The sequence below is a fragment of the Corvus brachyrhynchos genome, unplaced genomic scaffold (assembly GCF_000691975.1).
Source record: "Corvus brachyrhynchos isolate BGI_N302 unplaced genomic scaffold, ASM69197v1 scaffold237, whole genome shotgun sequence".
NCBI lineage: Eukaryota > Metazoa > Chordata > Aves > Passeriformes > Corvidae > Corvus > Corvus brachyrhynchos.
The window spans coordinates 375,605-391,384 of record NW_008238959.1 but is presented as its reverse complement, the minus strand read 5'-3'; the positions used below and the strand labels follow the sequence as shown (position 1 = coordinate 391,384).

General features: G+C 37.1%; 1 protein-coding gene across 1 annotated transcript in view; it reads left to right on the top strand.

The window, feature by feature from the left end:
- EXOC2 (exocyst complex component 2) overlaps positions 1 to 15,780 on the top strand; it is a 114,060-nt gene that overhangs the window by 93,315 nt on the left and 4,965 nt on the right. Inside the window, exons 23-25 of the mRNA XM_008637081.2 lie at positions 9,700 to 9,755; positions 12,808 to 12,930; positions 15,198 to 15,259. Coding sequence (XP_008635303.1) covers positions 9,700 to 9,755; positions 12,808 to 12,930; positions 15,198 to 15,259 — 241 coding nt within the window. The remainder of the gene's footprint in view (positions 1 to 9,699; positions 9,756 to 12,807; positions 12,931 to 15,197; positions 15,260 to 15,780) is intronic.

The window sequence follows — 15,780 nt, the reverse complement described above, 5'->3', positions numbered from 1 at the left end:
AGAACAGCCTCAGCAGCTTCAATTTTAAAGACATCTTGGTTTGGGCTATGCAAGAAGGCACAGAACCAGTATTACTCTCTTAGTGTTTTGCTCTTGTAGACTGAAGTTCATGCATAGGCACCGGTATTAATCACAGTATTGGCAGTCTTTAGAGCTCCTGCTACTCCAAGGCAGCTGAAACAGAAACTTTCAGGTTCTTTGTACGTCATGGTATAATTTCTATTGATTGAATTAAAATAGTTCAAAGACTACAGGTAACATAAGTCTGAAAAGCCTTCACATTTAATATTTTTAGAAATTAGTTTTGTGGCTACTTATGTCAGGTCCTTCTAATGACATTGACTGTGTTAGATCAACATAGTACCATGGCTGAAACTAAGTGCAAGATGACTAATTCAAAGATGTAATGTTCTGGCCTTCAGATCTCAAAATATTTAGGAAGGTTCTGACTTTGCGTGATCAGCCTCTTCCCTTGCTTCAGAACTGTTGTTCAGAACTTCCCCACATAGGTTAACAGTAATTTCTTCATTAAATTTCAATTACTGATAGCTATTTTTTAGGTCACTATTAGTTCTTGGGACTTCTTCACAGATTCCTAAGGCACTCTATATTTATAATTACTGTGAGCTATGTAGACAAGAATTTCAAGAAAACATTAATCTGATTCACAGTTTAATTAGTATGGATCTGGTAAGAACAATAGATTTATCAAAACATTCAGTTTTACCGAGAAAAACCTGCTAATGAACTATTTATAGCACACTTTTATCTATTTTTGTCAGCAGTCTAAGGACTGACTTAGGACAAATGGGTTAAAAAACAGGAAATGTGGTTAAATAAGTGGGTAATCTCTCCAGAGAGTTTCCAGTTTGCCTACACATTCACATTTTCTTCTTAATGTACTTTCAAAACAACATTAAGTACAGTACCTTGAAATCCATCTCCGTTTAAAGGAGGGAATGTTTCCAGCAATAGCAGGAAGTGGCCTAGTGAGAAATTTTACATTCTTGTTTAAATTGAAGTGAGATTCTGGAGTCCCTGTTTTCAAGTGGTTTTTTTCTGCTTTAATGACAATGGAGCAGTTGCATGACATTTAACTTGGCTCAGGTGTATCGTATGGATCCATAAAACTCTGTGAATGCTGTAATTATGTCTTGTTCTAGACTGGTTTTAAATAATTACTTTCCTCTAACTTACCTTTTTATTTTATATGGTGCTGTATTTATTTGTTAATATACTATGCACACATTTTTAAAAATACATATAATCCTGTTTGAAGGTTGTAAAAATAATGTTATTAATCAGACTGCATAAATCTTATTGTGAAGTAAGGAATTTACTGAACATGATAATGTCCATTTAATTCTCTTAGAGGTGGTATCTGTATTTCTTTGGGCAAAGCAGAAGTAACAAGTAAATGAAAGTCATTATTTGCACTGCTTATTATTTCATTTTTGACAGCTGCTAATTATTAACTTTTTTAAAATCAACTTGAAAAATATTAGTGAGTCAAAATGAGGAGGGAATATAATAAACAAATAAAGCCACTTAGGTGGTGGTAAAGGTTGTGACCTGGTGGAGCTCCTGTATTTTTAGAGCTACTGCCAGGTATATGTTCTGCTCTAAGCATCCTGCAAGCAGTTTTCTGGAAATGTTTTTATCCAGGGCAAACAACAAAGCATGATAGCAAATGTATTTTTAGTAATTAGGAAGAAACAAGCAGGCTTGTCTATCTGCCTTAATTTAGAAAACATGCCACTCGTAGTACTGTTATCTGAAGCTGATTTCCTATCAACTGTCTTTTAAGGGAGAAACCTTTGTGTTGCTGTAAAGAACAGAGGTGAGCTGCTTTGGTATGTCCATGGGGAAATTCCAAGTCACGTCTCTACATTTTTTAATATATATTTTTTTTAACATCTGTGGGGTGTCAGGTTAGATGATATCACTGTGTGGGTGGGGGCACTTCAGTAAAATAGCATGACATACTCATGTACCAGTGCTGTAGTTCATGAAAGGCTCATGCCTGCAAACAAGTTAGGTTTCTGTCTATTCCATGGTTCGGGGACTATCTTGAGAGGTGTAGGCTGCTTGGAAATTAAAAGACTACTTTTCTAAATGAGGTATCACATTTACTGTAGTAATTGCAAATAGTTGCTAGCTTTTAAAATAATTTTCCAGAAACATTAAATAATTTAGGGCATTTTCTAATGAGGCAAATACAGTTTGTTGTTCTGAGAACATAGAAAATTTAACAGACTGTCAGTCACATTAAACTTTCCCTGGTTATAAATATTAAGTTTCTGAATAGTTTTGGGGGCCAACGCTTTATTTCAAATGCATTTAATGCAGCCTCAGGTGTGCTGTGCTGTTGGTCCTCATAGATAGCAGATGTCACCCTGTTTCATGTTATCCTGGGCGCTTGATTTGATATCCAAATTGCTTGTATTCTTTTTTTTTTTCAAATCCAAGTTAAGTGCTCAGAAGAATTCAAGTAATATGTTTATTCCTTCATATAAGGAATATTCCTTGATAAATACCTTCACAATACCAACACAGTGTAAACTGGTTTTTGCTATATGTACTTCACGGTCCAGTAGCCTGAGTCCTGAAATATTTTACGTGTAAGGTACATTATAAGTCATGTTTATTTGGAATCCTGCACCCTAAAAATAAAAATATTTTGGTGTTCATTTGAATTTTCACTTTTAGTCTGTGCTGCTTCCTGTTCATTTCTTGGGATAAGGTAGTTGATAGATCTTTACCATGCACTGGAGGTGTCTCATCCATAAGTATGGGAAGCCTGGAGTTATCTGTAGATCTCTTAAATTAAACTTTTTATACCAAGACACATTTGCACAGATAACTTTTTTTAAAATTGTTCCAGCAGCTTTTGAATGGAGGCAGTGCTGACTGCTGTACTGACCTGCTGTGACCTTAGTGTTATAGTCTGTAGAACCTCTTCCCCCTCCCACCTCTTCTGCCTTACCTGTTTATATTTTGGGTTTTCAGAAAGAGATTACTTGATTTTAGCTGGAAGTTATTGTTTAGGTTATACTGAAAAGTGGAATTCTGTGGTGTGTGTTGGGCAGCTTGGTTTGTCAGGAGGCATCCATCTAAGCTTGAAATTCCCACATGGATTGCATAGGGCAGGACAGTGCTCACTTGGTGTGTTGCAGAGCACACTCTGCCTTTTCAAGAGCTGCAGAAATACAAATAATTGTCTGCCATCCCAAAAGGAATCCTGCTAGCCCACAGCACTGCTTCTGTAACAGGAGGTGCGTTGAGGAAGAGTGTGACCACACTAGAAATGGTGCCAGGATCATTTTAGTTAAAGCAGATATTAAATACTGTTATTGCAGCTGTGATGCAGCCAGAACCTAGAGGAAATTTAACAGTTAGAATCAGACTGTTTAAAGAAGTTACATGGCTTTGTGGATGCCATTCATTAGTTTCTTTTTTAATGTGCACTACGCAGCACTGATTAACGACTTGCAGTAGATGTGTGCAGCTTTTTTTTCCAGCAGTTTCACATAGCAGATTAAAAACTTACAGAAGAGCTGCAGGAGTTTAACTGACATACAGTTCAGAATGCTGCGTGTGTGAGCTGCTGTAAAGTTTGGCATGATATATCTGAAGCTTGGAAATTAACATTTCCAATATTGATTTGCTTAAATCTGGCAATAGGATGTAATGTAACTGAAAAGAATATATATTAAAAAAAAAAAATAAAGCCAGTTCCTCCTTTAGAACAGAACAGATTAAATACTTCTCTGCATTCACCCTCCTCTAAATTTACTATCAGAGTAGCAAATGAAATGTCCAGGAAAATGCAAGTACTGGTGTTCTGCAGCTGAGTATGAAAAATATTAATCTGTTTGGATCACCAAATTCTGTATGTTATTATTTTTTCAGGAAAGTTTTCATTATAAAGTAATCACGAAAAAAAGAGGTTTCAGACTGTTACTGGCATAACCCACCAAACAGAACAATAAATTGTAAAAAATACTGCATACAATTGGATGTGTTTTAAAATGCAAAATTTCAGACTCCCAGGCATCAGTTTTCCTATCTCTACCAAGTCATGTTCAAGCCTCAAAGCCAACAATTTTAGTGCTATCTTTTCAGAAGCACTAAGAGATATTGCTACCACCAGCAGTAATTGCTTGCCCAGTTAAGTACTGACCTCCTACAGAATGCTCTCTGTTTTTCCCTAAATCGGTGGCTCTGTGCCTACCCAACACTCATTTCTTTTTCAGTCCCTCAGAGCTTAGATTTCTAGTAAGTCAGTCAATTCAGTTGTGAAACAGGACTGGTAGCTTAGTCAATGTATTAAGAACTGTTCAATCTTCTCAACTTTATTTAAAAAAAAAAAAAAGAAAGAGTGACAGCTGTCAAACTGTAAAATTTCCTGTGGATGGCTTTTCTAGCTCCTCCACAGAGGAGCAGTAGCTTTCAATAATCCTGCATGATTTCTCTTTAACCAAAGTTACCTCAGGACTTTCTTCTTTTCTTTTAACCCTTCATAGCATCTCATCCTCATGTCTGGTTTACTGCTTGGTAAGCAGAGGTACCTGCTGACATCACCTGCTTTTTCTGAATGGTTCTGTGCATTTATCCTCCTCTCCTTCTTGCACGAGAGGCAAGCTAAAAGGCTGATTTGGTGAGAGGCAGCGGCAAGGTTGGATTCCCAGTAGCCCAACTCAAATGAGGTTCCAATCTCACAAGAGTTAAAAATATGCCAAACCCAGTATGCCTGGGTTAAAATTTCCTGTGTTTCAGTTGTCCTCACTGAACTTCAGTTCATTCTTTGAACTCTTGAGTCTGCAGAAGGCTTAAAAAATGTTTGAAGCTCATATCTTCCCTCACTATCAATTTACTGTAGAAGGACTGGGAACATTTGAAGACCCATGTTAGCTTCTGGCACAGAAAAAGCAGCCTGATGAGTTCCGTTTTACTGTGTGTGCAAGCTTTGCTCTTTTCTTGCATGCAAGTTTTTGTAGCCTCTCTGTGTTTTAGAATTACACATGGTATTGGAGTCCCAGCTCTTGCATGCTTACTCAATCACTTTGGGGGTTTCGTAGTATAAAGATGTCATATAAGTACTTGGGGGAAACATATCTCTGAGAACTACAAGTGGGACAGCTGGTAGCACTACACCATCTGAAGATCTCCTGAATACTCCTCTATTGGCAAGCTAAAAGTTTGGTTTCTGTTACTCCTCAGAACCACAAACCTTTTTCCCTTCTGCTTTTCCCATCATTCACAGAGTCATCCTTGCTACGGCTTTACAGTGTTGCTAAAATTGCTTTGAAATGTAGACTGACATATTTAAGTTGGGGAAAAAAAAAGGAATAAAATTAGTAGGTGGTGTAAACTGGAGATTAGGGTATAATTTTGTTATATGTCTCTCCAGTAAAAAGTACAGTGGAAGGTCCAGAATTGGAAGATGCTACTCTGAAGTTTCTGCCTGCCATTATGATAGCTGATGGCTGAAATTGTCCTTCATTTTTATGTCTTAAGTCTTCTCATCCATTTTTCTTTAGAGCAGTGCTGGGGCTTTTGTTAGTGGCAGCTAGAATTCCAGCAAGTCAGTCTTTGGTATTAAGAATAGAGTGGGAGTGGAATGCATTTATGTTGTAACAGAATAATAACATTTTCCTCAGAGAAATTGCAAGGGCTTGTTGAGACTTTCTTTAACACATTTCTGTCAGAAGCAATGGAAAGGCATTGTATTTGTGCTTCAATATGCTAAATAAGAGGTATTTTAGACTTAAGAATGTTATGTTTCACTTGATTAGCCTAATAGTTGCTACCTACAGTTACATGGTGCATTAGCTTTCAGTGCTGTATAATAGGACTGGCAGCATGGTGTCCCAAAAACTGTAATCGCGTGGGCTGCTGAACAGTTGTAGAGAAAGCTGCACAAAAATTCTATTCTAGACAGAATTTTTTCATTTTGAAACGAATTTCACAACAAATTCACAGTTGGATGCCACTGCTTGTATTTCCAGTGAATCATACTCCAGAAAAGTAATACTTTGCTTCAACAAAGACTGCCACAAACAGTGCAGTGATATAAATCAGAAATTGGATATTTTTTAATCGTAACTTTTCAAAATATAATACGGTTATTAACTATGCCTGCAGGTCCTGACATTCTGATATGTTTGGCTTTGTCTCCACATCCAAAAATTAAATCCTTCACAAATAAGACAAAAAGAAGGGCTGGGAAATACCCTTTTTGCTTATATTCAATTCATGGTAGGAAACTGACTCCCCGACAGCAATGGTTGTCATAAAACCACATAATTTCCAGCCTAACTCCACTGATGGTCAATTCATTTATACCTTTCTTTCTTTCTTGTGCCTATGTTGTTCTTCAACATGCATAGTTCTCCCTTCTTTCCCTGTCTGATTCCCCTAACTGGCATTTTTGGAGTGCAGTTGCATGTTCTTTCTGTCTTTGGCTTGTTTAGCTTACCAAGACAAGGTCTTTCAGGTTATTAAATGCTGCAATTAAGGCAACTACGATTTCGTATACATGGACTGTCTCTAAACTGCATAGCTTTGCACTGTTTGTGCTGAATTATTTGCTCTTAAATTGTAAAACTTGTCTAAGAAACTGAGGCAATGTTTGTGCTGGTACTGATCCCTGATCCTGAAGTCACTGCAGGACTGAGCCTTCTATGAAAGGTCAGGAAAACCCTATTTATTTCTTGCAATCCCAGTAACACTAATCTCCTTTAAATTCTTAGTTCACCCATTTGTCCTTGTGTGTGGTACAAGAATGAAAGATAAAATATGTCTGCTTATGCCCTTTCACTGAGGTTTAAGTTAACAATTTTATCATGCAGCTGGGATAGGCTAGCAATATGCAATACTAAGCTACTGTGACTTCATTTTTACCATAGCATCCATCTCCATTCCACTTACTCTATTCATTCTGAGCTCTGACATAAATAACCATTTTAGCTTAGCTGTGCACCATCAGACAACGGCATTCAACACCTGGAGCTATTGTTGCTGATATTATTATGTCATGCTTTTAGAAATTAACAGTTCTTATGTAGTTATAACAGTTATGGTAACTCAGTGACTAACTCTTTATGAAATATGTTATGGAAGGTTTCTGCAGACATAGTGATAGCCAACTTTTACCAGTACTGCCAAAAGCTGTTTAATTTGGGTGCTCACAGCAGCCAACAGAATTAGCAGCTCCTACCCTGAGCCAAGTTGCGTGAATGCATGAGAAGAGGCACCCTACCTCGGGGGTTTAGGTGGGGTAAGTGGGAAATGAGGATTCTTCCTTGGAACAAGGAACACCCTCTTACACAACCCACTTCAGTCTCTATCCACTCTGGCTTTTCACTTACCTCCTTGGTAACACTTCTTCCCAGCTCAGCCTGCTGCCCACCTCTGCAGGAAACACACGTGCCCTCTTTGTTTGACATGGCAGCCCCTTCTCTGTACTTTCCCCAGCAGTAGCAGGGTTTGAGTGAGATACTTCATTAGGGAACACTCAGTTGGGCCAAAGAAATGCTGCTTAGGTCATGACTGAAATTTGGTTTGACTGAGGAACATGCCATGACAGTGCTCCTGGAGAAGGGAGTCTGTCAAAGTCTTAATTTTGTGCAGCATTTGTGCAAAAGTAAAATCACAGTTTCCACATGAAAGATCCCACTGTCACAAGATGAGGCTGGTAGGCAGACAAAAGCTGAATACCGCATAGGTTTACAGACCAAAAGCAACACTCTGCACCTTGAGGTTAATTGCAAATCAGCTCCCAGATTCACCCTGTACCTCATGATGTGATTTGCATACCATTGTTCAGAGTCTGGTCAAGTTGTATTTGCTTCTGGGATGTGATAGAAATTTTGCCCTCTGTGATATGAAGCATGCAGGGGACTTAAACAAGGGCAGATTGAAGTAAAAGAAGGAAAACAGTAGAAGAGGAAAAAGGAAGGGGGTGTTGCATTTCCACATATACCTGTGATCTTTTGGTGTGGTTCAAGTATTGGTGTGTACCATTCTTGCTTTGTTTTGCAAGGTTACAGGGCAGGAGAAAAAAAGTCAGTTTCATAAAATTTCTGGTATTGCTTTATTCCTCCCTCACTTTCTTGCTAAGATGAAAGAAATTTTAAGTTTGCAACCTAGTGTACAATACTGTTTGACTTGTCTTTGGGTTAATTTAAATGGAAAAAAACTACTGAGATTTTTCAAGGAGAATAATAAAGGTAAAGAGAAAAGGCACTAGAGATGTTTTGGAATGTGTGGAGAAAGGCTTGTATTTTTCTAACGCCCAGGCTATGTCCCATTGCACATCCTAGATGTTTGTTCCTCATGCAAGAGGGTCCTGTTGTCTTTGAGTCCTACTATTATAAAATGTTTGTCTGTAATTGTCTAACAAAGAGAAGTGTCACCTTTTTAGATCTTGAGGCAAGTTGTGGGACCAATGGTTAAAGATGTGAGCATGACTGAGGTGGCAGTTGTGAGACATTACTCTTCTCACAGAATAACTCGTTCTGATGATCTTGGGTAACCCCTTTTAAAGCTGTTTTTTGTAGCAGGACTAAGTTGCTACATTGGTGTTATCTGAGGAAAGGTGGAGTAAGTAAGATGAACTGATTAAAGGTTCACTTTGTAATTTTTATAGCAGCAGCCTTAATCACACTGTGATCTTCAAGCTGTGTGGTTTCACCAGTCTTTGTCCATGATTCTCATATTTTACTGTCAACTGAATATATTGAAGGGAGTGATGTGGTCATTGCACTTTCTCTGATTTGTGCTAGAATAATCAAAATCAGAAGTTGAGGTCATGTGGATCAGTAACCCTTTCTCATTATTTTGTACTTCCAGCATTTATACATGCTTTAATGAGTTAAATGCTTGCTAATTTTCCTTTGCCTACAAAGTGAAGGGGCCATAAAAACAAGTGAGGCAGTTTTAGATTTTTGCCTATTTTAAATCTTGGATGACTGGAGTACAGGCTGGGAAAGTTACAGAATTACAGCAGCAGAGAGTACTAAGAGCCTGTCCTAACTAAAGCACACCCTGCTGGATGTTCTTCTGTTTAGAATTCACTTCTTAGTATAAACTGAAAAGCATTTCATAAGCTTGGCAAGAAAATGCTTATTTGACTTCTCTACCCTCCCCAAAAGGAAATTTCTACTAAGGCATGACATCTCCTATAAACTGCCATGAGTAATACATTCTGAACCGCATTCAGAGAAACAAGTCCTTGTTATTCCTATCTATAATAATTCACAGATAGAGAAGCTGATAAAGTAATAAGATCTTGAAGACTGTTACACAAACAAAGCCCCTTGTCTTTGTTCTTTAGAACCTAGCAAATTGTGGTGCATGTTCTCTGCCATGGCAAAACATCCAGAATATATTTTTAATAATGCTAGTTTTTTATTAAATTGCAAAGTTGGTGAAATTATGTTGCTAGAGAAGAATACTAAAACAGGAACCTACTGACTTTCTTTAACCTTCTGCTGTAAGGAAATGTGCCTTTCTCCATTTGATTTGAAAAAGGAAATAGACTGGTGGTGTGGCTATGGAACTTTCTCTTTCTGCCTCTGATTGCAAAAGTAGTAGTAAAAAATGAAAATAAAAAGTACAGTATTGAACAGCAGAATATTATGGTATTGTTGAGACAACAGAATGAAAGTAATTATTTTGTTTGTTTTGTTTCAGGTGTCAGAAACTATTTGAAAGAAGCACTAGTGAATATCATTGCTGTGCATGCAGAGGTGAGGAGAAACTTCAGATTGTTTCGTGCTTATATTCATATGATTTCATTGTATTTTTCCTGCTAAATCCTGCCTTTCACCAGGGTTTTTCACCCTTTTGTTGAAGTGTCTTCATTACAGATGTGTTTTGGATTAGGTTTAGCCAGCCTGTTACGCAGCTGATAACTTTTTTTTTTTATGGGCAGAAGGAGATGAGCAGTTCCTGTTTATCCTCAGTAACACTCCATTACACCTTTTTGTTTCCATTATCTGATAAAGAGGAAAGCCAAATTCTAAAGCTAAATTCTCCCTTTCCATGCAGATAATATATAGATATATAGGTAGTTATGATGCTCTCTTTCTCTGATTACCTTTATTTTCCAAAACATCTGTAAATGAACTTCTGTTTTACCTTGAAAGAAATGTTCAACACATGCCACTCAGAGTGAAAAGCCAATATATGTCAGTCTTCTACATACAATGGAAATAGGAAAGCTAAACCCAGAAAGTTTTATAGTCTCTGTACAGCACAAATAGTGCTTGAAATACTTAAGATGGGTAATGGCTACCTAGGCTGGGGAGTGCATGTTAAAACATTACTTATAATGTAATAAGCTTGGAGGAGCTGCAATTATTTAGCCTTTTGTGATAATATGCAGGAATTTTCTATGGTTCTTTATATCAGAGCCTGTGTTTTACATAATCATTCCTTCTAATCATCAAGAGTGTTAACAGATTACCGTTGCTCCTGGTAGAAACATTGGTAGTAATATTACTCTTACCTTCCAAAATACCACAAGTATGGCTGCTCTACCTTTTCCCTGTAATTAAAATATAATGAGATTCACTTGAGGATTCTACTTATCTTATTACTTCTTAAATTACAAGGATTCATATAAAGCAAAATATTTCAGGAACTTCAAATTTGCTTTGCAGTGTTTTTGATACAATTTCAGTGTTAAATTATAGCAGAAGCACTTACACAGAAGCATCGTGATTTTACCAAATACTTCCAAATGAGGGAATAAGAAACACTAAAAACATATACCAACATGGTAATAGTTTTTAATATTGTTTTACAGGGTAGTGGAAATTTATTAAAATGGAAATTAGAGAGTTTGCTTTAAAAAATTCGGAGGCATTTGTGACTTACTGAGCTAGTCTTGTAAACATTCATACTTGTTAAAATGCTGCAGCAGAAGGGTGTGTTGCTGTGCTCTCTTCATTGAGACCGATACTGATTCTGGCCTAAATAGCATTGCCTTGTAAATTTCTAGATGTAAAATATTACAGAAATATGAGAACGTGTGTCAAGATGAAACTCCCATTTCGACTGGTGAAATTCTGTAAGCTGGGTCAGGTTTAAGTTTAGTTAGCAAGGCTGCAAGTTTCTGTAGTTTGAAACAGCAAAAATTAACCATCAGATGAACAGCAAGGATAGACTGAAATGGAAAGGAAATTGTTTCTCTACTGCTGAATTCAAATTTAGCTGAAATCAAAATAAGGGCTTCTTATTGCAAATTTGTGATGATTCACCCTTGCTGAGAATTATTTTTCCTGGATTCTGTAAAGTAACTTCAAGAGTGCTCATTGCAGGCAGAAATATTCTCTTCTCAGTAGATGATCTTTGGGCATGTTCCTGGTATGTTTGTGTTGAATTGGTCAGCAGTGTTTGGTGCTGAGTAAGATAACCCCTTTCCAGCACTGGTAACAGATGGTAGCTGACATTTATGTGGTCAGTGTACTTAGCCTGTGGTGCAGACCTGCTTTTTGGAATGGTCAGCCTTATGGAATGCCTGGTACACAATTCTTAATTTTAATCACTGAAAACTCTGTAGGAATCTTTCTTTCTTCGGGTTTTTTTTCCTTAATTTATTTTTACACATATGTATTGGTATCTTCTGTCAGTCACTAAATGTCCTTGTCAGACATGAGATCTAAACTTTGCGTAAAAGCAAACGTATTCTAGCAAAACAATCATTCCACTACTTAATTCTTTAGACCATTTCAAAGCAGAAACTTGGGAAGTGTTTCAAAACTTTATACGTTCATTTTCCTTCTTGCACTGCTCCAGTCACACACTTCAGCTTACATACACCACTCCATACATCACTTCAGCTTCTTGTGTCATCTTCTCTCCCAGCCCTGTGCAGTTTTATGCAGCTTTATCATCACCTTTAAGCTTTGACACAAGTTTGGTGTGTCTAACCTATAATCTCACTTCCTCCTATATTCCAACCTCTGGGCCCGCATTTTCCCCAATTCTGTGTAGAAAAATCATACCCTTTTTTTTTTAATCCACCAACAATTTCTCGCTTCTGTAAAGCTCCCTTTAGGGAAGATTGGTCTCTTCATACTTCGCTTCAAGCATAGATCTAATAATTTTGTGTTGCAGTTACTATTCTGAAAGTGCCACTTTAAAAAGTTATACAAATAAGCAGTTAAAAAGGTGGCCTTGATGCATGGGAAAACCAGTAAGGTTTAATTTTTTTTGCCAGGGAACTAATAAATGACAGCAGTGGCAGAATCTAAATGAAAATCCATTGACACTCAGGTACTCCCACAGGCTGTCAGATGTTTATCTCTGCCACAGAGCATAACAACACTAGCCATTCAACAGTGGTCAAATAAAAAGGAGTCTAGAAGAAATAGCAAAATATATGGGTAAAAAGTAGCTGAATGTGTAATTGTGTTAGTCAGTCACACAACTCTGAATTAAAGGTGCTATCTACAAGACAGCAGTCTATCAAGTCAAGACAGCCACCCGACTACCTGCATCCATCAGACAAGAGCACATATTTTGAAGTTTAGCTGCTTTTTGGTGTTGCAAGAAGGTTATCACATATCATATAGCCAACTTTGCTATTAACAGAGGGGATTGGTCCAAGTGCAGGGCAAGCATCAAAAGACATCCTTCATATTCTAGTTGCTTTTGAAATTTTTTTGTACATTGATAAAAATGAAGGAGACCTTTCAGTCAAAGAGGTTTATGTTTTTTATTGAAATGTTAGTATTGAAAATGTTTCTGTTAATGTAGATGTTGTGCTCATGGTTCTTCTTTCATAAAACTTAGGTGTTTACCATTTCCAAAGACTTAGTTCCTCGGGTAATGTCAAGGGTTGTAGAAGCAGTCTCTGAAGAACTGAGTCGACTGATGCAGTGTGTTTCATCCTTCAGCAAAAATGGAGCTTTACAGGTACCTGAATACTTTGTGTTGTCAAACATCTGAATCTAGAAAACTGAGAATAACAGATAGAGGTATCATCTGGGTGTTTGTTTGATTTATTGTAGCAGTGAAAGCAAGGAGATAAAAAGGATTAGTTTACAACCTATTTCAGATTCATGGATGAATACCCTTTGGGATACTGGTTCTTGGGTTTGATTATATTTTAGAGTTATCTTTGTGTCAGACAGGATTAAAAGGCTACCTGTATCCTATGAGATAAAAAGCATCATAATGGTATCTCTTTGAAATGTTGTTAAATACTCTCTTTAGCCTGACATAAAAAAATCACTTTAAAAAAAGAAAAAATGTAGTGATATTTTGAGATTTAAAAATCTTGAAAACATGATGCAGTAGGATCTTGTAAGACTTTGCAGAGCTAGTCACTTGTTATATTCTCTCTACAATACCTTGTTGCTGTAACACGGGTAGAATAGCTTTGCTTGTTTTATTTACAGCTAGATTGGTAGTTGTATTTGCTGTTGAGTAAGCTTTAAAGGACTCCAAGAAAAACACCTTTTTTTAAAAAATCCCTTTGAATCAGATTGCTATAGTTGTAACAGAAAAAGAGCAAACTCCCTATTTTCATTGTACATGACAGCATTCTTGCATTATGATGGGAAAATAGTTATCCAGTTGTAAGCCTTATTTTCCAGTTGCTGGTAGTAATGGCATTGGACAGAGAATTAGTATAGGAAGATTGCAGCCAAGTAAGATTGACTCCCTATTTAAAACAAATCCATGAACAACAACAAAGCTATGAATACATCCCTTTTGTCTGACTAAACAACCCACTGTAGGGACTTGCTGCCTAAACCCGTATTTGAAAGGATTTTCTCTCCTTACTGTAAGTTTGTCACTCATGGTCATTTTCTGTTCCTCTGAACATGGAAAATCCTGTCTGACAGACAGCAGCAGTGTGAGAGTCACCAGAGCCTTGTCAGGCTGAACAAAAAATTCTCAATCAAGCCTCACTCTGTGTTCCCATCCCATGGCCCACAGTTTTGCCAGGCTCGCCCTTCCACCAGGTTTACTTAGGCTGTGGTACTTGAGAATGGGGTATTGGTACCTCCTAAAATGTAAAAAAGACTCCAGAATCTTAGGTATAGGACTTTAAAAAGTCCAAAACTCTTGAGCTTGGGGCACAGTATAAAAAAGAGGTAAAATATTCTGCGTTGCAAAAAGTTATGAGTATAGAGTTGGTGGGTGGCTATGTTATATTTTGTGCCAGAAAGTTCTGGCTCTAAAAAACCATTACTTTTAGCTGTCTTCCTACCTAGGAGGAGAGGTGAGGAAAATACCTAGAAGTCAAAGGCTTTCGTTAGAACTGGAATTAGTTGTCTGTGTTGCATTGTTAAAAGTTCTGTTTTGGAAGATTAATGTCACTAGTTGTGTCTAAATGTAGATCAGTTACTGTAATGTCTAACTGGATTAAATTTCATCTTTCTGCTTAAAAGAACAGAATGTGAATTTTTATGAAGTTCACTTTATATTTTTAAATGAAATTACTTAATGATCTCTTGCAGAATGTTTGTATTTCATATAAAAGTTATTATGATAATGATTGCTCTTCAAAGACCAAAGGATGATCTATGAAATTTGTTTAATCTTTGAGTTCAGGCTCCTCCACAGTTTGCCTAAGTGAAAATTAATACTTGAGCACGCAGTACAGTACAGGAATAAAATCCCCAAACTTTTGTGCCCACCTGGCAACACACAAGAAACAAAATACAATCATTCTACTTCCTCATCTGATGGAAAAAAATTAATTCAACAGAAGAAGCAAGCATAAAATGTGTATTGACAGATTTTTGTACTTTTGTATTTCCTTCCTCCCTGGCTAAGCAGTGCTGTGAGAAGTTAAGCTCACTGTATTTCACAAAAAAACCCCAAAAGTTGCATCCTTCTGTCTTTCTATCACAGTACAGAGAAGGTGGAACAAAATTGAAGATTTAGTGCTGTTACTGAAAGACAAACCAGTGGTTTTTGACTGCTACACAGTGACTACGTAAACAGTTTGGCTTGAATCAAAAGTATGAAATTGTTCCTTTGAGCAGTCTCCTGACAGAGCAGCATGGCAACAAAGAATACAGGAAATAACCTGTTAAAAGCCAAGGCTGCTTACAACTGCAGTGTGCAATAGTATTTGCCTCTCAAGAAGGTGAAGCTCTGGGATACTGGTATACACTTGGTGAAAGGCCATTGTGTCATTGTTTCAATTTTTGTATTTCTGTCTTTAGGCAAAACTTGAAATCTGTGCATTGAGGGATACCGTGGCCATATACCTAACACCTGAAAGCAAGTAAGATGTGCTGTAATGTCACTTTTTGCAGTGTAATGGCATCCTTGTAAACATGCAAAAAACACACAATGTAAATTCAGAATGAAGAAATTTTGCTTCAAGTAGAATATGTGATCTACTGGGTAAATATACGAAAAACAGATGACTAGCAAGATTTTATAAGCTGAAAGAAAATTGTTACTTTTTTGTTGTTTTTTACTTGGACTTTTAGACACAAACTATTATTTGCCACCAAAAAACATTGTAAAACTTCTTAACAGCAGTACAGCTGCTGAGGATAATTATGCTAAAGCCAGACACAAGCAGATGTTGTTGATGAGTTTTATCCAGTTTTTTACAGCAATCTCATAAAGCATAAAACAAATAACCTGCCCAGAGGCATGAGAGAGGTTACAGATCCAGACACTGGCAGGGTCCCCTTATAGGGATATGGAGAATTAGGGCTCTCCATAGGCTTATATAATACCCTACTCCTTCTCCACACACCTAATCAGGGAAAGGGAATTCAGGTTCACACTCTT